Source organism: Myxine glutinosa, chromosome 3 (assembly GCF_964187855.1).
Source record: "Myxine glutinosa chromosome 3, kmMyxGlut1.1, whole genome shotgun sequence".
NCBI classification, from domain to species: Eukaryota; Metazoa; Chordata; class Myxini; order Myxiniformes; family Myxinidae; genus Myxine; species Myxine glutinosa.
In genome coordinates, this window is record NC_136263.1 from 12,248,004 (window position 1) to 12,273,560 (window position 25,557).

General features: G+C 42.5%; 1 protein-coding gene across 1 annotated transcript in view; it reads right to left on the minus strand.

The window, feature by feature from the left end:
* LOC144891184 (disintegrin and metalloproteinase domain-containing protein 9-like) overlaps positions 1-11,048 on the minus strand; it is a 76,583-nt gene extending 65,535 nt beyond the window's left edge. Inside the window, exons 1-2 of the mRNA XM_078773545.1 lie at positions 11,023-11,048; positions 10,616-10,814 (exon numbers count right to left, since the gene is read on the minus strand). Coding sequence (XP_078629671.1) covers positions 10,616-10,814; positions 11,023-11,048 — 225 coding nt within the window. The remainder of the gene's footprint in view (positions 1-10,615; positions 10,815-11,022) is intronic.
* Positions 11,049-25,557: the final 14,509 nt, after the last annotated feature.

Here is a 25,557-nt window from a genome sequence, read left to right on the forward strand (position 1 = left end):
GATCTTTCACATCCTCTCTTCGCCCTTTCACCCTATCATTTGTGCTCGCTCATCTTCCATCTGCTTGGAAATCTTCCAATATTATGGGCACTCTTCCACTCCACATTTGAAATCTTCCACTCTCGTAACACTCCAAAATCAATCCAATCTTCCAATAATGCATTACGTAAACGGATCTCTTCAACTACGACCTATCAACTTAGTTCATGTAATCCATCATCATAGTTTTTATTAAATCCTTCCTTTTCTACAACAACCTCATCTCAGATCACCAATTTGGTTTCAGACCAGGTCACTCTACCTTGGACATGCTGCCTCTACTCACACTACAATGGATGGAGGCCCTCAATGTCAGACATGAGATCAGAGCCGTCTCTCTGGACATATATCATGCTTTTGATACAGTCTGACATCCCACCTTACTCTCCAAACTCTCTGCCTAGGACATCCAAGGCCAAGTCCACACTTGGATTACTGTCTGATCACTCTAGGAGTCAATGTGTGGCTATTAATGGAATCCTTTAAAATCCTCTGCCTGTCAAGGCTGAAGTGCCCCAAGGCAGTGGTCTGGGCCCAGAAATAGTCCTAATCTTCATAAATGATCTCTCTGACTTAATAGAAAATCCTCTTTTTCTATTTGCTGATGACTCCACCATCTGCCGTGACATCTCTCATCCTCCAGACAGACAGACTGCAGCGTCTTCCTTCTCCTCAGACCTTGACAAAATCACAAGCCAGTCAAGCATTTGGAATACGTCTTTCAATCCTGACAAATCTGACACTCTCACTATCTCTCTCCAATAATTGCATCATACGGTACACCATTCCATGTGCTTTCTTAACAATCCTCTTGAGGAAGTTCAGTCATTCAAACTTCTGGGTCTCACTATCAGCCAAGACCTTTCTTGGGCACCACAATTAAACGTTGGCCGACAAAAGGCAGGTGCTGACTGGGCATCCTGCATCATACAAAGTCCTGCCTACAAGACTTCTGTCTGCAGCTTGTGCATGGAGTCCTCCAATCTTGGCTGGCTCCCCATGGCTCACATATTGCTCACCTTGATGCCGTGGAATACAAGTTCTTCCAGACTACTGGAATCTTCTGTGATTAACCTGAGTCCATGGGCCTATCACTGCACTATTGCAGACAGGTCTGTGGTCTCTCTGTCTTCTACCACCTCCTTTCTGGTCTTGCACCCTCTGCTCTTTCTGTACTTTTCCCCCCATGTGTAAAAACCCAAAATACCTCAAAGACCCAAAACACCCCAAAGACCCAAAACACCCCAAAGACCCAAAACACCCCAAAGACCCAAAATACCCTTCAATGCCCTGGGGCTCAAAAAGACCCTCAATACCCAAAAACCCAAAAGACCCCGAAGACCCAAAAGACCCCGAAGACCCAAAACACCCCGAAGCCCCAAAACACCACGAAGACCCAAAACACCCCGAAGACCCAAAACACCCCGAAGACCCAAAACACCCCGAAGACCAAAAACACCCCGAAGACCCAAAACACACCGAAGACCCAAAACACCCCAAAGACCCAAAACACACAGAAGACCCAAAACACCCAGAAGACCCAAAACACCCAGAAGACCCAAAACACCCAGAAGACCCAAAACACCCCAAAGACCCAAAACACCCCGAAGACCCAAAACACCCCAAATACCCAAAACACCCCGAAGACCCAAAACACCCCGAAGACCCAAAACACCCCGAAGACCCAAAACACCCCGAAAACCCAAAACACCCCGAAGACCCAAAACACCCCGAAGACCCAAAACACCCCGAAGACCCAAAACACCCCCGAAGACCCAAAACACCCCCGAAGACTCGAAACACCCCGAAGACCCAAAACACTCCGAAGACCCAAAACACCCCGAAGATCCCGAAGACCAAAAATACCCCGAAGACCAAAAATACCCCAAACACCCAAAAGACCCTGAAGACCCAAAAAGACCCCAAAAGACCCTTAAATACCAAGAAGAACCAAAATACCCTTAAGACCCTAAAGCCCCTGAAGACCCTGAAGAACCAAAAGACACCAAAGACCCTTAAGACACAAAAGTCTCTGAAGACACCAAAGACCCTGAAGACCCAAAACACCTCAAAGACCCAAAATACCCTTAAAGGCCCAGAGGATCCAAAAGACCCTGAAGACCCAAATGGCCCTGAAGACCCAAAACACCATGAAGACCCAAAAGACACCGAAATGGTCAAAGATGCCTACCCCTCTGAAACGACGTGTGGTGAGGGGCGCTCCGCGCGCCGAGTCATGCTAGTCTATACAAAAAAGGACTTTGTACATAGATAACAAGAAAAACTGCGATACTAATACCCAATCGACAGATTTGTTGCAGGGGACGGAATCCAACATGTACCTGGGCATCACCAGAGTGGTATAGTCTGACATCTCGGATCTTTACAATACGTCTATGTATCTAGAGGAATGTGTCAACATTTCTCAGTTAACCAGACAAGGTGGTGTAATCTTAGACATCTTCGACCATCCGCTCAGAGTTTGGAAGGGAGGTAGTTCGAACCCTGGCCACAGTCGTACCAAAGATTTTGAAGAAGGTTTGTGCTGCTTTCTTGCTTGGCGTTCAGCATTTAAAAACGACAGAGGACAGACAAATAGCCATTGCATAACCTTTTTGGGCCTAATGGCCCCCTCATGTGTAAGGCAGCTCATATTATTACTTGCAAAATCGAAGATTTTTCAAGTATATTGGTCGGTTGCGTTTGTGGTTCTGTCTTTTTGCTTGTCTGTTTGTCTGTCTGTTTGTCTGTCTGTTTGTCTGTTTGTCTGTCTGTTTGTCTGTCTGTTTGTCTGTCTGTCTGTCTGTTTGTCTGTCTGTCTGTTTGTCTGTCTGTCTGTCTGTTTGTTTGTCTGTCTGTTTGTCTGTCTGTTTGTCTGTCTGTCTGTTTGTCTGTCTGTTTGTCTGTCTGTCTGTCTGTCTGTTTGTCACCGGCCTACAGAGTCACAATTCGAAACCGATAGTCACAAAACTTCACCAAGTTGTATAGGTCGTCCCAATTGAGAAGCCTATTGTTTTTGGGGTCAAAAGGTCAAAAGGTCAACATCGGCCACATTTTTAAAATCCTCAATTTTCATCCAATTGACTTGAAATTTGAAGAGGACTTGCATATCTGGTCACTGAATTCAACCACCAAGTATATTTGAGGTCAACATAGGCCAAAAGGTCAACATCGGCCACATTTCTAAAATCCTCAATTTTCATCCAATTGACTTGAAATTTGAAGAGGACTTGCATATCTGGACACTGAATTCAACCACCAAGTATTTTTGAGGTCAACATAGGCCAAAAGGTCAACATACGCAACATTTCTAAAATGCTTGATTTTCATCCGATTGATTGGAAATGTGAAGAGCATTTGCATATCTGGTCACTGAATTCAACCACCAAGTATTTTTGAGGTCAACATAGGCCAAAAGGTCAACCTAGGCAACATTTCTAAAATCCTCGATTTTCATCCGATTGACTGGAAATTTGAAGAGCATTTGCATATCTGGTCACTGAATTCAACCACAAATTATATTTTCGGTAAACATAGGCGAAAAGGTCAACATTGGCCGAATTTCTAAAATCACCAATTTTCATTTGATTGACTTGAAATTCTAAGAGGATTTACATCTATGGTCACTGAATTCAACCACCAACTATTTTTGAGGTCAACATAGGCCAAAAGGTCAACATAGGCCAAAAGGTCAACAAAGGCCAAGTTTTTAAAATCCTCAATTTTCATCCGATTGACTTGAAAATTGAACAGCATTTGCACATTGATTCACTAAATAGGGAAACTATTTTTGAGGTCAAAAGGTCAAAGGTCAACTCAAGATCAACCTTCCAAAATCATCATTTTTCATCTGAAAAATCGTCACTTTTCTTCCTATTGACCCGAGCTTTGATCAAGATTGTCAATTTTAATCTTGATGAAATGCACAATTTTCTGTATCAATGGAATTTTTTTCTTGGGGGATGGGGGTGGATTTTGCAAGTATCGTGCTCCGCATGACATCTTGTTATTCTGTTTGTTACTTGCAAAATCGAAGATTTTTCAAGTATATTGGTCGGGTGCGTTTGTGGATCTGTCTGTCTGTCTGTCTGTCTGTTTGTCACTGGCCTACAGGTCACAATTCTAAACCGATCGTCATGAAACTTCACCAGTTTGTATAGGTCGTCCCAATTGAGAAGCCTATTGATTTTGAGGTCAAAGGTCATCTGGATGTCAAATTTCTAAAATCGCCATTATAAATCCGATTGACTTGAAAATTGAACATTTGTATATTGAGTTACTAAATTGGGAAACCAACTATTTTTGAGGTCAAAGGTCAACGCAAGGGCAAACTTGCAAAATCATCAATTTTCATCGGAAAAATCGTCACTTTTCATCCTGTTGACCCGAGCTTTGATCAAGATCGTCAATTTTAATCTTGATGGCATGGACAATTTGCGGTATATCAATGGAAAACGTCCACCGTGGTTTGGAAAACTTTTTGGGGGGTGGGGGCAGATTTTGCAGGTATCGTGCTCTGCACGACGTCTTCTTGTATTATTTATTATCCCGTGCGCGAAGCAAAATGTGGAGTTAATGAATTGGTTCATTTTGCTGTCTGTCTACATACGTCAGTCTATGATCGAGGACCGACTTAATTTCATTTAAATCATGAATTAAACAAACAAGTATGGTATACAAGACATATTTTGAACGCTGTAGAACACAAATCTGAACATGAATGGGAACATGAACCTGTAGTTTAGCAGTACCTTGGCTCTGAATTTGGCAAATTGTATGGAATCCCGCCCCAATCAAGCATGAGCACAGAGGAGTAAGGTAATTGTTTCAATCTGTCTGCCTGTCTAGCAGTGGAACAAAATTGAAAATCATTTGAAAGAGGAAATTTAATGTTTTTAGGGATGTCATAAAGGACACAAACAATAGGCACCAATAATTCATGTACAGTCATGTGAAAAAGTAAGTATACCCCATGTAAAGTTTTGACTTTTTCAACATATTTCAACATACAGCTATTTGATCTTCATTTCAACAATATTGATAGATAAAGGTGATATAATATAACAAATATCATGAAACATTTACATTTTGTAGTCCATTGTATAATTTAAATAAACATAAATGCAAATTTCGCATGTGGAAAAAGTAAGTACACCCCGACATTTATCACTACTTCAAATACCTAAAATTAGAATCAGGTGCACCAGCTCAGGTGCAAATGATTAGAACATCGTTAGAGAGGATCTTGGAGGAACCTGTCTGATTTAAACCTCAGACATTTAGTTTGGTTTGCTCTTTGTTGTTGAAGTGTGCGGCGTCACCATGCCGAGATCAAAAGAGCTCTCTGAGGCCTTCAGAAAGAAGGTTATAGATGCCTAAGAGTCTGGGGAGGGATTTAAAAAGATCTCCAAACAATTTGAAATCAATCATTTGACTGTCCGAAAGATCATCTACAAGTGGAGAAGATTCCAAACAACTGCCAACTTGTTCAGGCCAGGCCACCCCAGCAAGTTCAGCCCGAGAGCAGGCCGCAATATGCTGAAAGAAGTTTTTAAGAACCCCAGAATGTCAACACAGGACCTACAGGTAGCTCTTGCCACTGTTGATGTCAAAGTGCACGAGTCTACCATTAGAAAGAGGCTGCACAAATTTGATCTACATGGGAGGTGTTCCAGGAGGAAACCTTTGCTGTCCAGAAAGAACATCAGGGCAAGACTAACATTTGCCAATGAACACCGAGGCAAAGACCAGCACTTCTGGAACAATGTGCTCTGGACAGATGAGTCAAAGGTAGAGCTATTTGGCCACAGTACCAGAAGACATGTTTGGCGAAAACCAAAGATAGCATTTGACCACAAGAACCTGATACCAACTGTAAAGCATGGTGGTGGAAATATTATGGTTTGGGGCAGCTCTGCTGCATCAGAGCCTGGGCAGCTCACCATCATAGAATCTACTATGAATTCTTCATTGTACCAGAGGGTGCTTGTGGATAATGTGAGGCCATCTGTCGGAAAGTTGAAGCTCAACAGAAGGTGGACCTTGCAACATGACAATGACCCTAAACATACCAGTAAATCCACCAAGGAATGGCTGAAAAGAAAGAAATGGAGGGTTCTGGAATGGCCAAGTCAAAGCCCGGATCTAAATCCCATCAAGATGTTGTGGGGGGATTTGAAACGAGCTGTGCATGCAAGAAACCCCTCAAACATCACACAGCTGAAAGAATTCTGCATGGAGGAGTGGGCAAAAAATTCTCCCAGTCGATGTCAGAGACTGGTAGACAGTTATAAGAAACGCCTACTTGAGGTTGTTTCTGCGAAAGGGGGAAATACCACCTATTAGATCCAAGGGTGTACTTACTTTTTCCACATGCGAAATTTGCATTTATGTTTATTTAAATTATACAATGGACTACAAAATGTAAATGTTGCATGATATTTGTTATATTATATCACCTTTATCTATCAATATTGTTGAAATGAAGATCAAATAGCTGTATGTTGAAATATGTTGAAAAAGTCAAAAGTTTACATGGGGTGCACTTACTTTTTCACGTGACTGTACATGTTAAACAAGGTGGTGTAAAACACGGTACATCAAAGGCAGTAAACTAACGAAAAAGTTTGGTTTGTTTCACTTCTAAAACTTTTAAAACCCTTATTAGCCCCTGTTGGACTCAGTCCGAAACGGGGGCTTATGGATTTGGTCTCGTCCGTCCGTCCGTGCGTCCGCAACCATATCTCGGAGATGTATGGACTGATTTTGTTCATACTTGGCACAAAGACAACACATGTCGTTATACATATGCACATCATTTTGTTTCATGAAGCGATCAAGAATGGCCGATTGGTGGCCATTTTAGTTGTAAAAAAAAACGATATTGAACACGTTCTCAACCATTTCTCAAACATGCATTTTTGAATCTTATTCAAATTTGGCAAACAGATAAGGAATAGTGTTTTACATATGCACGTCATTTTTTTTTTTAGATCAGATCCAAGATGGCTAACTGGTGGCCATTTTGTTATTTCAACGTGTCCCCATCCATTTCTCGGACATGCATTTACTGATTTTCTTCAAACTTGGCACAAAGACAATACATGAGTATAAGTATGCAGAGGATTTTGTTTTGTCATCAGACTAAAGATGGCCTACTGATGGACTTTAACTACGTACAGCAAAATTACTAAAACCACGGTGTGGGTTACGACATTTTATGTCTTTTCCTTCTTGTTTTATTTCAATTGAATTACTATATATAATTGAACACAGGAGAACACAAATTGCCTTGTTGGCACTTTCAAAAACCTCCGCTTAAGCATTACTTGGACAATATATTTATGCCGTCTTATGTCCTGAGGGTCGAAGAACTATGGGAATCAGCATTCATGCCATCACATACAGAGGGCAGAGGACCTATGAAAATCAGCATTCATGCCGTGTCATGCCCCAGGGGCAGAGTAACTATGGGAATCAGCATTCATGCCGTGTCATGCCCCAGGGGCAGAGGAACTGTGTGAGATTTGCATTCAGACAAATATGGTGGCACCTAGCACTGTTTCACTCTCAGCCTCGGGGAATATCGAGATTCAGACAAAATCACCGCTCCAAGGAAATATAGATCATGCTCGGAAATGGAATGTGCACGCGTTTAAAAGACGATCTTTTCATGTACTTTTTCTCAAGATTCCATGGGGTATGGTGTTCTATGAACTCTGTAGCCTAACATTGTGCGGTTGACATCTCTATTGAACCAGCATTTATTAGCATTGAACTGTATATATCTAATGGCAAATTGGGGCCTTTATATTCTATTATTCAACAGGCACATCCCTCTGTGAGAGAATAAGGGTCATGGACCTCATTAATATGTAACACTAAGTGAGGAACTTGTCATATTTTCTGATTAATTCATTTCGCAAGAACATCACCAGAACGTCCAATTACTTAGATGCACAAAGACTTCGAAACTACAGATTGCCAAGGGTCAGGTGACAAACGATTGGACTTAACACTTCAACGTGCCGCAACCAGAGACCTTTGCAACTACAAACCTTTGCGATGGCAGAACCTGACTCCCAATTATAAACACTTTGGGATTTTCATTTGCAATCATTACTCATACCCGCATCACTGAGCACGTGCCAACACCATTTGTACGATTTTAAAACTGTGCACACCAGAACATAAATAATGTAACTTTAAGAGTCCAGGCATAAACAAGTCATAACATACTCAAGGAACAGCTTATATGGAAACCTACCGAGCACATTTCGCACATACATCCGGTAAGCATTAACCAGTTACTTTATACACGGTGCCCACGTGAATCTGGAGATGTGAGCGATGTTATTTCAAATCCTAGACACGTCCACACTTGGAGGAAACTTACTCCCACACGATAATGAAGTCAAAATCACAAAAACACACACACACACACACACACACACACACACACACACACACACACACACACACACACAGACAGACAGACAGACAGCCAGACACACACACACACACACAGACAGAGACAGAGAGACACAGAGAGACAGAGAGACAGAGAGAGAGAGAGAGAGAGAGAGAGACAGAGAGAGAGAGACAGACAGCCAGACACACACACACACACACACACACACACACACACACACACACACACACACACACACACACACACAAGCATCTCCAAGGCAGAATCCTGGTTTAATTCCAGGTGGATGCACATGCTCTTGCTCGTCCGAGGAGATGCGTCCGAGAGTTAAAAGATGAAGCACCCGCCCACTTCCACTCGACGTTGCAGGGTGCGGGTGCTTCAAGAGCTGGACAACTGCCTTGCTCTGACGACTGGATCTCACCCACGTTGGGCACTGTGAGTGTACCTTGAATTAGCCGAGGGTTTCCCAAATGTAAATGGCATATCTGAAGCCGTAAAATAATATTGCCTCAGTAACGACCTGAGCTCGCAATGGCCCCAGGTGAAAGAGAGGTATAAAAAGAAAGATATATGCGCAAGACAGTATATATCACATTCTTAACAATTAGGTCAGTGTTGTAGGAGCTCGTATATGGGATCTATGACGTCACCATTTTAGATAGGGTAAGCGCTTTCACAGAAACAATTTTTTGAATATTTTCCTTAAATCCAATATGGCTGCCAAACCATGTGATCCATGACGGTTTTTGTTTTCAACATTACATTCCAAAAGGTAGTCGAACATATGGTTAAAATTTCGCATCGATCCGTTCATTGCTTTCAGAGAAGAACAATAATTTCATTTATGCAGCTTTTGCATAAAATCCAAAATGGCTGCCAGACCGTGTGATATATGACTTAATCGCTTTCAACCGTTATTCCCCAAGTCTAATAGAACATGTGTCAACCTCCTTCCGGTGAATCTCCCAAAATCCAGGCTCACTGCTCACCTTCACCAAGCAGTCCACCATCAACCTCCTTCTGGTAAAAACTCCCAAAATCCAGGCTCATGCTCAACTCCACCATGCGGTCCACCATCAACCCCCTTCTGATAAAACTCCCAAACTCCAGGCTCACTGCTCACCTCCACCAAGCGGTCTACCATCAACCTCCTTCTAAAATGGAATCTCCCAAACTCCAGGCTCACTGCTCAACTCCACCATGCGGTTCACTATCAACCCCGTTCAGGTGAAACTCCCAAACTCCAGGCTCATTGTTCACCTCAACCATCCACCCCCTTCTGATGAAGCTCCAAAAATCCAGGCTCACTGCTCACCTTCACCAAGCGGTCCACCATCAATACCCTTCCGGTGAATCTCCCAAAATCCAGGCTCACTGCCCACCTTCACCAAGTGGTCCACTATCAACCTCCTTCCGGTGAATCTCCCAAAATCCAGGCTCACTGCTAACCTTCACGAAGCAGTCCATCATCAATCCCCTTCAGGTGAAACTCCCAAAATCCAGGCTCATTGCTCACCTCCACTCATTTGTTCCTCTCTTCTCTCGCCTGTGGAACCAACTTCCTCAGTCTGTTCGTTCCCATTCTTCCCTCCAGTACTTCAAGAAAGATGTTCACCACCATCTCAGGTCATTCCCGATCCACATTAATGATCTTTTCTACCCTCATTAACCCTTACCAAACCCACCCCTCTCTTTCCAGGTTATTGTGTTTTCCCCCTCAACAGCGTTTGCCTTGCTGTTGTTAAGTTTTCTCCCTTTCCACTTTGTTATCCTTGTTCTGTTACATTCTTATCCATTTCTGTTACAACTCTTCGACGAACCTTGACCAAGGATAAAAAAAAATTCCCTTGCTTTCTCTCTACCCTCCACAACCCTCATGTCTCTCTTCACCACTTCCGGCCACCAACTTATTTGGGTCTGCCTCTTCTCATCTTACCAACTGCATCCATACAAAAGGCTTTCCTGAGCACACACCTAAAATGGAAAAATAGCAATGAAGCAAAAGAACAATAGGTAAAAATAACTCAAGAAAAAGAGACGAGGAAGAGCAAGATGGCACTGTGAAGAAGAAGAAGAAGAGGGATGCAGATTTTGGTGGAGTAGAGGTGTTGAGAAAGTAGAGTTGAATAAGGTGATTTATACCTTGCTGTGATGGCACTTGGTTCCTGTAAGGACGAGACCCGGATCTGCCAGGTCCTCCCCGAAGTACACGTGCGTACCCCGGCACAGCACTGTCCGACCGTCCCCTTGCAGGATGTTCGTATCAATGTTCACAGCATTGGATCCGATGATTGGCTGCTTGGCCCCACCCTGGCATTGAATCTTGCCACACTTGACGTCACTGTAAAGAAAATGGGCGACATGATTCACAAAGATGAGCCTGAGCAGATACTTTCCAGACAGAATACCTTGTTGTGAGAACGTAACGTCAAGGTCTGCTGACTTAGCAATATGATTAACAAATCATCCTTGAGGCAGGTTGTCCCTTCCACCATAATCGACATTCCACACCTTGGGGATATTGTTTAGACATGGTAATAACACTGTACGTGTTTCCCAGTGACAATGCATTCATGACGGGTTCACAGGAACAGCTGGTGGTAGCAGAGCATGGAAATTGGGACACCTGGTGCACCGCACAAGCGCAGACTCATGCGGCTTGGTCTGGATCTCAGATGCACCTGAGATACAACTCCTTGCACAAACCACTGACAAAGGCCGATTTGAGGCTGAAACTTGAGGTTAAACCTGTCATTTTGATAAAAACAAAGTTGGTTTGCACTCAGTGTTTTCCAAACTCCAACAGAATTTTATTTGACCAGAAAGGAAATTTGGAACTCGAAATCCATTTCAATGGGGACTCAATCGTGGGAATTAACAGACAGTTTAGTTGAAAAAACACGAGTGAATAACCATGAGTTATTTCATTATCATGACGTCACGACACATGTGCATTAAAAATAAATAAAATCAATATTTTCACCAACAACAGAGCAAATACTTTATGTAACTGAGACTTGCAGAAAAAAGACAATATTAGGGAGGTATTTATTGAAATTTATTGTGAACACACGTCTCCCCGATTGAGTAATAGGTGCCGCTTATCAGAAACAGATCCCAGTCAAGAGATAGTCTTCATCCTATATGAATCTTCATCCTATTCCCCCCCCTCCCCCCCCTTCCCACGCCTCCTCCCCCCAAGCCCTCTCCTTTCCACACATCTCCCTGCTCTCAAATGTTGTGTTTGTGTGCTTACCCTTCTCTCCCCATCTTGTCTTCCGCTCCCCCTTTTTATATATTTTGTTTGTCTGGTCGATTTGTTTGTGAAGTAAATGTTAGCTCTTTCAGGAGCCTCGATTCAGTATACAAAAAAAAAAGAAAAAAAGAAGTAATCTTCATCCTGATGAAGCAGCACTTACGTGGAAGGAAGGAAGTCACCATCCAACATGGTTTAATATTATACCTAATTATGGCAATTCCTGAGAATCAGAACCAACTAGAGCAATGCGACTGTGTCGACAATATGGCTCCGCAAAGTCCCACAACAGGTAGATGCCATCGTTCACTGTCCTAAAAATAAATAAATTTGATTTAAATCCCTTCAGCTGTTTTCAAGCATCACATTTTCACCAGCCATGACAGGTTTCACATCGATCAGTGAAGCAGTTTCAGAGAAGGGATTTTTTAACTATCGGCTTACAAGCCAATATGGCTGCCATACCACGTGACACATGACCTTAAAAAATGAAATGCACACTCTGCATATGTATGGGTAGGAGATCACATTTGTAAAGTTTCGTGTTTATCGGCTAGGGTTAGTTTTCCTGTCCAACATGGCTGCCAAACCATGTGACGTATGACATCATCATTTTAAAAATTATATGCAACAGTGGTGTTAGATGATGTTTGTAAAATTTTGCATCAATAGGGTGAGCGGTTTCAGAGATAAAATTATTTACTATTTTCCTTCAATCTAATATGGCTGCCACACCATGTGACCAAAAATTGTTTTGTGATCATCTTTTAATCGCCATGCCTAGTCAATGACATACACAAAGTTTCGAGTCAATCGATTTGGTGGTTTGGGAGAAAATGGTTTATTTAAGATTTCAGATTACATCCAATATGGCTGCCAAACCATGTGACCTATGATGTCATAAATTTAATATTTCAATACAAATGGGTCATAGATCATGTGCGTGCAAATGGGTCATAAGGAATCGGATTAAAACATTTTTGGCTGGTATACCACTTCACCTATGATGTCATCACTATCATGCTTTTGTCCCCATTTGGAGTACTTGACAATGTGCCAGGTTTCAAATTTTTCCATTCAGCGGTTTCCGAGGAATTTTTTTAAATTACTTGTGTTTAATCCAAGATGGCTGCCATACCACGTGACCTATGAAGTCGCAATTATCATAAAAACATTCTGCATGGCTGTCGCTCCGACCTGAAAGTTTCGACTCAATTGGACATGTGGTTGCTGAGAAAAACGAGGTTTAGCCCGTACAGACGGACGGACAATCCGAAAACATAATGGCTCCCACCACCTTCGGGGGCGGAGGTATAAAAAGTATGCACACAAACACACACATCGGCCCAAAGCTATAAATAAACAAACAAAACATTTGACATGATTTCCAAACAGGAAATTAGCGCTGTCTCCCTTGACATATCTCGTGCCTTCGATACGGTCTGGCACCATGCCCTGCTCGCCAAAGTCTCCTCTTATGGTATCCATGGAAACCTCCACGCATGGCTTGCACACTTCCTCTCTGGTCACAGTCAACGTGTGGCCCTGAATGGGATTCTCTCATCTCCCCTTCCTGTTCAGGCTGGAGTTCCTCAAGGCAGTGTTCTGGGCCCTGTGCTTTTTCGGGGCTTCATCAATGATCTCTCCGACTCTCTGGAAAATCCTCTCTATCTCTTTGCTGATGACTCCACTCTCTGCCGCTCCATTCCTCATCCCTCAGATCGACAGTCTGTAGCCTCCTCACTCTCTGCAGACCTGGACAAAATCACAGACTGGTCAAACAAGTGGAACATGTCTTTCAATCCTGACAAATCTCACACTCTTACTATGTCTCTCTGTAAAGAACATCTGGATAACCCTCCCAGCTACTTTCTGAACAATCCTCTTGAAGAAGTTCTGTCACTAAAGTTTTGGGTCTCACTCTATCTGCCATGAATTTTCCTGGGAAAATCATATTTCCAAGCTGGCCTCCAAAGCCAGTCGCTGACTGGCAATCCTCCGTCGTGCGAAGTCCTTTCTGGGCACTTCTGAGCTCCTCACCACATACCACCACATACCACAGTTTTCATCCGCAGCTCAATGGAATACTGCTCTCCCCTCTGGGCTGGTGCTCCTGCCTCACACCTAGCTCAAATTCACGCGGTTGAAACCAAAGCATTCAGAATCATTGGAATCTCCCGCGATGAAGCTAACTCTGAGGGCGTTTCTCTCTCTCACCACAGGCAGGTTGGTGGTCTTTCTGTCTTCTACAGACTCCTCTCCGGCCTAGCTCCCCCTGCTCTGTCTGTGTTCTGCCCCCCAAAAATTCCTGCAGGACACACAAGATCTGCCAGCAACCCTCTTCTGGTGAAACTGCCAAAATCAAGACTCTTTTCTCCCGCTTCTTGAACAAACTCCCTCCCTCTCTTCAATCCCACTCCACCCTCCAGGTCTTTAAAACAGCTGTTCACCACCATCTCTTATCTTTAGTGGGGTGGCTTAGCCCAAATATTCAAAAGAATTGTGCATTTTGTGATACAAGCACCAAATTTGGCACACTAGTAGACTATCATATTATGAAAAGATCTGGATATTGGGCCATCTCAGATTCAGAGATTTGATTTTTGCAAGATTTGCAGATTTTGCAAACTGAGATTGCAACGCCAGGGACGGCCGACTCCTTCCTACGAGCTGCCCACGTCACCCGCACAAGAAGAGCTCATCAAATCACTGCAGCGGCACTGCACATCCTGCAACACCGTGCGTATGAACGCCACTGTATGACATATGCTGATGATGCAGAAGACCTGCCTGAGTTCGAAGACTGGTGTCACCAGAGAGGAGAAGACATTCCCAACTTTCAGTACTGGGCAACTGTGCTGGAACTAGAGATGTTGGTACTGGTCTACGTGCGTTCTCTGCGGCAGGCTTCATTCACGACGTACCTTGATGCCCTGACGGAACTGGTCCCATGGTTCCATGCCTTAGACCACACACACTATGCCAGGTGGGTCCCTGTTCACCTGAGGGACACGGTTGCACTCCCAATGAAGCACCCAGATGTAGCCAGAGAATTCAGGGCTGGCAACTTCACTGTACAGAAGACGAAGAAGGTGTTCTCTTCGATCCCAATCGAATCGAAATCTTGCAAAAATAAAATCTCTGAATCTGAGATGGCCCAATATCCAGATCTTTTCATAATATGATAGTCTACTAGTGTACCAAATTTGGTGCTTGTATCACAAAATGCACAACAGGTTTGCTATGCTGCTACACTACTTCCCCCATCCACAACCTTGATCTTTTCTACCCCCGTTAAAACACCCCAAATCCGCCTCTTTAAATCCCCAACTTCTTTCTTGAAATTCCTAGAAGTGTTCCTTTGCTTTATACCGTGTACCTCTCCCTCCTCCCCCAACCCTACCCCTTCCACAGATCTACCGACGTCCCTGTTCTCTTCTGTTGTTGTGCTTGTGTGCTTCCCTCTCTCTCCCCCTCTTGTCTCCGGCTCCCTTCATTGCACGTTTTATGTGCCTGTGCATGTTTTCATGTTCAATGTGTTAGCTCTTACATGAGCCTCGATTCTGTACACAAAGAAACAAACAAACAGAAAAAACCAGCACGTACTACAGTCACGTGAAAAAGTAAGTACACCCCATGTAAAGTTTTGACATTTTCAACATATTTCAACATACAGCTATTTGATCTTCATTTCAGCAATATTGATAGATAAAGGTGATATAATATAACAAATATCATGAATCATTTACATTTTGTAGCCCATTGTATAATTTAAATAAACATAAATGCAAATTTCGCATGTGGAAAAAGTAAGTACACCCCTACATTTATCACTACTTCAAATACCTAAAATTAGAATCAGGTGCACCAGCTCAGGTGCAAATGATTAGAACATCGTAAGAGAGGATCTTGGAGGAATCTGTCTTATTTAAACCTCAGACATAAAGTTTGGTTTGCGCTTTGTTGTTGAAGTGTGCGGCATCACCATGCCTAGATCAAAAGAGCTCTCTGAGGCCTTCAGAAAGAAGGTTATAGATGCCTATGAGTCTGGGAAGGGATTTAAAAAGATCTCCAAACAATTTGAAATCAATCATTCGACTGTCCGGAAGATCATCTACAAGTGGAGAAGATTCCAAACAACTGCCAACTTGTTCAGGCCAGGCCGCCCCAGCAAGTTCAGCCCGAGAGCAGACCGCAAGATGCTGAAAGAGGTCTCTAAGAACCCCAGAATGTCATCATGGGACCTACAGGTAGCTCTTGCCACTGTTGATGTCAAAGTGCACGAGTCTACCATAAGAAAGAGGCTGCACAAATTTGATCTACATGGGAGGTGTGCCAGGAGGAAACCTTTGCTGTCCAGAAAGAACATAAGGGCAAGACTAAAGTTTGCCAATGAACACCTTCGGAAAAGACCAGCACTTGTGGAACAATGTACTCTGGACAGATGAGTCAAAGGTAGAGCTATTTGGCCACAGTACCCGAAGACATGTTTGGTGAAAACCAAAGGCAGCATTTGACCACAAGAACCTGATACCAACTGTAAAGCATGGTGGTGGAAATATTATGGTTTGGGGCAGCTTTGCTGCATCAGGGCCTGGGCAGCTCACCATCATAAAATCCACTATGAATTCTTCATTGTACCAGAGGGTGCTTGAGGATAATGTGAGGCCATCTGTCAGAAAGTTGAAGCTCAACCGAAGGTGGACCTTGCAACATGACAATGACCCTAAACATGCCAGTAAATCCACCAAGGAATGGCTGAAAAGAAAGAAATGGAGGGTTCTGGAATGGCCAAGTCAAAGCCCGGATCTAAATCCCATTGAGATGTTGTGGGGGGATTTGAAACGAGCTGTGCATGCAAGAAACCCCTCAAACATCGCACAGCTGAAAGAATTCTGTATGGAGGAATGGGCAAAAAGTTCTCCTCGTCGATGTCAGAGACTGGTAGACAGTTATAAGAAACGCCTACTTGAGGTTGTTTCTGCCAAAGGGGGAAATACCACCTATTAGAGCCAAGGGTCTACTTACTTTTTCCACATGCGAAATTTGCATTTATGTTTATTTAAATTATACAATGGACTACAAAATGTAAATGTTTCATGATATTTGTTATATTATATCACCTTTATCTATCAATATTGTTGAAATGAAGATCAAATAGCTGTATGTTGAAATATGTTGAAATATGTTGAAAAAGTCAAAACTTTACAAGGGGTGTACTTACTTTTTCACGTGACTGTACCATAGTTCCAATACAGCTGCGGAATAGTAAGCTGACCACAATCGGAAATCAATAAACTTGATATCAAAACAAGGAAACTTCACCATCCAGAATTATTTTTTTTTACAAAAATCAATGCATCCCAAGAATGTACCTGCCCAGACAAGGAGGTAGCGGTCTGATGGAGCTCAATCACGTGCACGGAATGACAACTGCACATGACTGGCTGAATACGTGAAAAGTTCAACAGACTACCAAATGCAATTTTTATGCAAAGACGAAGACAACAAATCAGAGAAGATATCCCAAACCCACCAAGCAAATATTTGCCAAACACAAACTTTGCTACCACACTGGTCATTTTTGGTGTCACCACAATACCGAAACAGAGCTATCATTTCAATAATGCAAGCCAATTTAGTTTTCATCAAAAGGACAAATATTTAACCTCAAGTTTCAGCATCAAATTCACCTTCGCCAGTGTATAATACAAAGAGTTGTGTCTCTATCAAGTGCATCTGAGATTCAGAACAATCGATTTGAGCTTGTGATTGTGCAGTGCACCAGGTGTCCCAATTATTTCATCCTGAGGTCCCTGATTGTTTCTTTTGGCAATCTGCCTGGAAGGGATGGGAGGCATGGCTGCGACACACATCATCATCCTCATCATCTGTAAAGAGGTAGAGGACATCATAGGTTTCATGTAAATACATCGGGAAATATTTTAATGATGACAACAGTGGCTTTTCAAACCAGGTGTCACTTTTAACTTATTCTCAGGAAAGTTTTCAAATAACGGATTCAGCCCCCAAATATGATGCATTGTAGGAAGTTAAATTTGTAAGATTGGGTTGTTCTGAACCAGGTGAAAGGGGTGCAGCATTATGGAGAGTGCACTTTAGGTTTGTCCAGTTTAAAATGAATATTGCTTTATTTACAGAACACTAGTCTAACTGTTCTGCTTCAGTGTTAATTTTGTGTCTTTGTCTTGTTACCTGTTCAATCTCCTGAGAGTGGAATCACGCCATGAATATTTAAACAACGTGTGAACCAACTTCCAAGGAATCATGAATTATTTGTTTCAAGCCAAACTTTAAGGCACCCAAACTTGGAAAGGGATTCGGATACCCATGGCAGAACTTCTCGGCACCGGTCAGACACTTTTTTTTGGCCAGAAGTGTAAATAAGAGGTGTACGTGTACCCTCAATGCTTCTGGTCTACCACCAAAACACTGAAGTAGATATCGAAGCAGTAGAAAGGAAATGAGTGAGTATACTGAGATAGTATAAGAAGGCTGGTGGAGGCACACTCTAAAGAGAGTAGTCGGAGTGGTTAGAGAGCTGGTGGAATGTCGTGATGGTCAAGATGGCGGATGTGGAATTCATGGTGAGCAGTTGCTGCTTCAGTGTCAGCAAGTTCTGATCCCCAAACCTCACGTAGTCCGTGTTCCGTAGTGAGCCTGCACCTCTGGAGTTATCACCAGGCACAAATTCCTGAATGACCACCCATCGGGGTCCATGGTCCATGAAGTCCATGGTGGATATTTCTCTTCTGCAGTCCTATAAGCACAGCAGTCTTTTCCTTTGGCCTGGTACACTGCCAAGTGTCTGATAGACATTACTACCCATGGTCTTTCATGATCCTCAACAACTGCATCATATCACTCCACACAAATTGTGAGACGAGATTGTCAGTCCTTCACTCCATCTCCTCCACAGACTATTCCTCTTCACGTATATATTTCAGATACCGATGGTGATACAAAATACATCCTTTCTGTAAAATTGGCATGAATTACACTTTTGCGGTATAATCGTGTTTTTGTGTATGTGTTCGGCTTATGCGCAGGAATCGATACATGTTGAAGCAAAGAATGAAGGAATGCCACATTTCAAATGTTACAGTGCCTTCACAAAGTATTCACACCCCTTGACTTTTTTCACATTTTATTGTATTACAGCCTGAATTTAAAATGAATTAAATTGAGATTTTTTTTGTCACTGATATACACAACATAGCACATAATGTTGAAGTGGAATTCTTTTTTTTTAATTTTTTTTTACAAATTAATTAAAAATGAAAAGCTGAATTGTCTTGAGCCAAGGGGTATTCAACCCTTTTGCTATGACACTCCAAATTGAGCTCAGGTGCATCCAATTTCCTATGATCATTCTTTAGATGTCTCTACAACTTCAAAGGAGTCCATCTGTGGCCAATTCAATTGATTGGACATGATTTAGAAAGAAATACACCTTCCTATATAAGGTCCCACAGTTGACAGTGCAGGTCAGAGCAGAAACTCTTCCATGAAGTCCAAGGAACTGTCAGTAGAACTTGATAGATAGAATTGTGAGGAGGAATATATCTCGGGAAGGGAATAAACAATTTCTAGAGTGTTGAAAGTTCTCAAGAGCAAAGTGAGCTCCATGAGTTGGAAATGGAAAGAATAAGGAAATACCCAGAATCTTCCGAGAGCTGGATGTCTGACCAAACTGAGCAACCGGGCAAGAAGGACCTTGGTCAGGGAGGTGACCAAGAACCCATGACCACTCTGACAGAACTACAGAGTTCCTTAGCTGAGATGGTAGAACCTGCTGGAAGGACAACAGTCTCTTCAGCACTTCACAAATCTAGGCTTTATGGGAGAGTGGCCAGACGGAAGCCACTCCTGAGAAAAAAGCACAAGACAGCACACGCATGGAGTTTGCAAAAAGACTTGTGAAAGACTCGGTGAATGAGGCAAAATATTATTTGGTCAGATGAGACAAAAATTGAACTGTGTGGGCTCAATGCAGAGCACTACATCTGGCGGAAACACAGTACAGCTCTTCATACATCCTTCACTATCCCTAGCACGAAGCATGGTGGAGGCAGCATCATGATATGGGGATGCTTTTCAGTGGCAGAGACTAGGAGACTTGGAAGGACAGAGGCAAGAATAAATGGAGCCAAATACAGGTACATCGATGAGGACAACCTGTTTCAGAGTGCAAAACCAACTTAGACTGCAGCGGAGATTTATGTTCCCACAGGAACAATGACCCCAAACATACAGCCAAAGCAACACTGGAATGGCTTCAAAACAAGAATGTGAAAGTCCTTGAGTGGCCCAGCCAAAACCCAGACTTGAATCCCATTGAAAATCTGTGGAAAGACTTGAAGATTGCTGTTCACTGATGCTCTCCATCCAACTTGATAGAGCTTGAGCAAATCTGCAATCTGAAGAATGGGAGAAACTCCTCAAATCCAGATGTGCAAAGCTGATACAGACGTACTCAAGAAGACTCAAAACTGTAATCACTGTTAAAGGCACTTCTATGAAGTATTGACTCAGGGGGTTGAATACATATATAAAATAGGTATTCCTGTATTTAATTTTTTTCCGTAAAAATTTCTGAAAACAAAATTCCACTTTGACATTATGAGGTAAAAAAATAAAAATCAAATTTAATCTTTAATTATTATACATTCAGGCTGTAAAACAATAGAATGAGAAAAAAGTCTAGGGGTGTGAATACTTTCTGAAGGCACTGTAATGCATTTAATAAAAGCACTTTGAATGAATTCTCGCTGTGCTGATGAGTACAAAGTGGCTCCAGACCAAATCTCGAGAGTTCGTCTCTACGCTGCATTGGGGTTTTGTTACATCCAAATTACTTTTGTGTTTTTGTCAAATTGAAATTTTAATGTCTCTTTACTGTGCACCACATTCTTCCAAATATGCCGCGAGTGATGAACGGAATTCAAAATAAATAATTATTCATCGACTGAGATTATCCATTTATTCGAAGATTGAAATCGGCATTTCTCTCTTTTGTAAAATTGGCTCGACCCTCGTTATTAAGACTTGTGCACGCCCCACATGTATGCAAGAAGATGTAAATGCTGATCACCGTAGCTTTTTAAAGCAATGTCACCGTAGTCTGGGGATTGAAGGCCTAATGGAATCATAACTGATCAGCTGCAAGTCTGAGACTAGTTTGCGACATCTCAGGTCCATCGGACCTTGCATGGGTATTGGCAGCCCCCCCCCCCCCATGACCCTCCACCGGCCCCTTTGCATTACCAAACCTGTACCTTATGAGTACAAGGGAAAAGTGTAAAGAGAAAGAGTGTGTCTTGATGATTAGAGTGAGAAGCTTGGACGGTGTTTATTAGACATTCAGACTTGGAATGCGTTTAATTTTCATCATGACTCTGAATGAATGAATGAATGAATATGAATGAATATGAATACTCTACTCGACAATAATATTATCTGGTGAGCTTACTGGTTGCAAATGTTGTCAACAAACAGATTTGTTTTCATCCATCATGATTGCCCCATTTCCCCCAAGTAGCTAGATTGTGGGTGTGGGTTGACCCTTGTTATACTCACTCCTGTGGGTTCAACTTCCGTGGCTGCTCAGTAGAGATTTACACACGCAGCAACAGTGTGTCGCCCTGTCTAGGATTGGCACTTAACCACAGACACACTCACAACTTGTCATGAACACCTTGCCACCGACAAGAGTATGTGCCAATTGTGCCACCACCAATACCTCCTACCCTGCCCACCCTATCCAAAATAACAAACAGAGGCCCAGTAACAATTATGGTTCCTGTTTTATAATCGAAAGTTTTTTTAGTGTGGCCTGAAGTTAAAATGTTACATTCCATCTGTTAGAGCACGGTACAAAAAAAAAGTCAAGGGTAAGACTTGCTTTGCATTTGGATACCATTTTATGGACAATAGCCGGCTTCCTTTTACAATGCACATGTCTCTTTGGCATCGAGATCGCTGACACATTTGTTTGCGATGGCATTTGTTAGTCCTTTGTTCCCGACCCGTTGTTTTGTGCTGCAAGGCCTCACTCACAGCTGAGGTTTTATCTCCTGATTGTAAGAGAGACGGGACAAGGGAACACATCACCCCTGATTCTAGGAGGCATTGTGATGCCCAGATGATGTGGAGCAAGACAAAAGATATGCACCAACGAGCTAATAAGAGAGAGAGAGAGGGAGAGAGGGAGAGAGAGAAAGAGAAAGGGAGAGACTTTTATGCTTTTTATGACAAATATATATATATATATATATATATATATATATATATATATATATATATATATATATATATATGCCACTGGGTGAAGATACTATTCAATACAAGCACATTAATGGAAAAAGGACAGAAAAGCAAAAAATAAAAGAACAGAAAATGAGAGGGATTTCAAATGGAAGTGAAAGGGAAAATAAAAATGAAAAACTGAAACCACATTAATTCATTTCGAACAAGATCTAGAAGAAGAAGAAGAACCACCTTTAGAGGCCATTTTTCCCTGCAGAGCAGGGGTTGGGCTTTTTTGGGCACCGTGGTCCCCTTTTTGAAGCAATGTTTTACCCTTCCTGTCGTCAACCCTGTTGGTCGTCTCTTGCGACACACGGAATTACCAGTTAGCTGGTACTCAATTTGCCGACCTCGGAAGGATTACAGGCTGAGTAAACCCTCCTGGTGTTGATTCAGTGATCGACCGGGATTCAAACCCAGGATCTCTAGGATCCCAAGCCGGCACCCTAACCGCTAAGCCAACACCAGGCTTCTCACTACACGGATATCATTAATTCATTCTCATGCACCATGCATTAATCCCTGGTGTTGGGCTAGCGGCGAGGGTACCGGCTTGGGATCCTAGGATCCTGGGTTCGAATCCCGGTCGATCGCTGAATTAACGCCAGGGGGGTTGACTCAGCCTGTCATCCTTCCGAGGTCGGCTAATTGAGTACCAGTTCACTGGTAATTCCCTGTTTGTCGTAAAAGGCGACAAACGGGGTTGGCGGCAGGAAGGGCATCCGGCCGTAAAACATTGCTTCAAAAAGGGGACCAAAAAACAACAACAACCACGGTGCCCGAAAAAGGCCAACCCCCGCTTTGCGGGGAAAAATGGCCTCTAAAGGTGGTTATTTTTTATTCTCATGCACCATGCAGATCACATAAAAACAACAAATGTTCATAAACTCATCAAATATATATTCTTTTCTTTCAGGAAAACAAATCTCAAGTTTGAGTCTTGTAGATATCAAGGCATTGAAATGAAAGTAGGGAACAAATATTCTGTACAATCAACGTAAGCATGAAACAAATATTCTGCACAGACGCAGAACGGGAAACACGTAGATGTAGGTAAGAAATGATTAATTAATTAATTAGATGGGATGAGTCAGGGTATCGCCACTGGAGATCACCTGTCCTTTTGTTTACAAGATTACTGTACATTGATTCCCATGCAGGCTCAGATGGGAGTCCTTCTGCTATTACCCTTCCACCTGGCCCCTCCATTTAATGGCGAGTTCCCAAGCAGAACTGTAGTACAAAATCGATACAGGTTTACCACATTTACCACATTATTTCTGAAATAGAGCAATGCGACTGTGTCGCCAATATGCCTCCGTATAGTCCCACAACGGGTAGATACCCTCGTTCACTGTACTAAAAAAAAAAAACAAGTTTGATTTAAATCCCTTCAGCTGTTTTCAAGTATCACAATTTAACCAGCCATGACAGGTTTCACATTGATCAGTGAAGCGATTTCAGAGAAGGGATTTTTTTAAATATTGGCTTTCAAGCTAACATTGCTGCCATACCACGTGACACACGACCTTAAAAAATGTACACTCTACATATGTACGGGTAGGGGATTACGTTTGTGAAGTTTCATGTTTATCGGATAAGGTTAGTTTTTCTATCCAAGATGGCTGCCAAACCACGTGACCTCCGGCATCATCATTTTCAAACTATATGCAACAGTGCTGTTGGATGACATTTGCGAAATTTTACATCGATAGGGTAAGTGGTTTCAGTGATATAATTATTTAATATTTTCCTTCAATTCAATATGGCTGCTACACCATGTGACCAATGGTGTTTTCATGATTATCTTTTAATCGCCATGCCAAGTCAAGGACAGACATAAAGTTTCGAGTCAATCGATTTCGTGGTTTGGGAGAAGATTTATTTTATAGGTTTTAGGTTAAATCCAATATGGCTGCCAAACCATGTGACCTATGATGTCATAAATTTAATATTTCAATACAAATGGGTCATACATCATGTGCATGCAATTTCAGATTTTTAGGATAAGGAATGTGATTAAAACATTTTTGGCTGGTATACCACTTCACCTATGATGTCATCATTATGCTTTTGTTTCCCCATTGAAAGTACTTGACAATGTGCCAAGTTTCAATTTTTTCCATTCAGCGGTTTCCAAGAAATAATTTTTATTATTATTTGCGTTTAATCCAAGATGGCTGCCATACTATGTGACCTATTACATCCAATTATCATAAAAAGATTCTGCATGGGTGTCACTCCTACCCTGAAAGTTTTGTCTCAATTGGACATGTGGTTGCTGCGAAAAATGAGGTTTAGCCTGTATGGATGGACGGACGGCCACCTTCGGGGGCGGAGGCATAAAAATGTTTTGTCCTTCGCTAATTTGGGGTAAGTCTCTGTGACTAAGCCGTACAAATAAACCAGGATATCGCCAGTCATTGGATGTCACCAACACCTCCTGGGTCCATCTTAGTGCAAGTTGAAAGCTTTTCTGTACTATTTATTTCTTCGGATTATTCTATTTGACCATATTCTCGTCATATCTTCTATCTCATAGCATCATATCGTCATATCCTCACACCTAGCTCGGCTTCACACAGTTGAAACCAAAGCATTCAGAATCATTGGAATCTCCTACGATGAAGCTGATTCTGAGGGCCTTTCAGGTAGGTGGTCTTACTGTCTTCTACCGACTCCTCTCAGACCTAGGTCCCCCTGCTCTGTCTGTGCTCTGTCCCCCAAATATTCCTTGAGGTCGCACATGATCTGCCAGATCCCCCCCCCCCCCCCCCCCAAAAAAAATCCACCAGTAGCCTCTGCACTGCCTTTAATAGCACTTGTGGCAGCTGAAGGCAGATAAACCTATGCCACAAAGAAGAAGCCACCAGATTATTAACAACTATAAACCTGCCTATGCAGGAAAGGTGGGCAGGGTTCGATTCCACAGTCCCAATCTTTTTTTTAACATGTTCAACCAACCCGTCCCAATTTTTGAGGACATAATGTAGGGATCCCAGGAAAACCCCAAGGTATTTGATTCCATCTTCCACAAACTTTGTTGGTAGGTGCACAGGTGGTACCAGCACTGTTCCAGGTGGAATGTTCTTGAGACAGAGAATCCATAAGGCCTTACTCTTGTCCCATTTACACTTCAAAGAAGAAGCGAGGCAAAAAAGATTTAAACATTCAACAAGTGCAGGGATGTCATTCTCCTTCTTAACAACCACACAGACATCATCTGCATAAGCCGATACAACTACTGAAGGACTCCCAGGAGATACAGTCACTCCTGAAATGTTCATCCAAAATAAAATTGGAAGTGATTCCATAACCAAGGAAAACAAGTGTTACGCCTAGGTCCCCCGTCGGTGAAGTGATGCGAGTTGACAAAGTGGAAGACGCAAGGCGGCCATCTTGGGTTTTGATGTGGCGACCCAATTTTCAATAGCGTTCTCCCTTATGCGTAGATACACCCACACACCAGATTAGAAGTTGGTACTTCGCTTATTTTTCA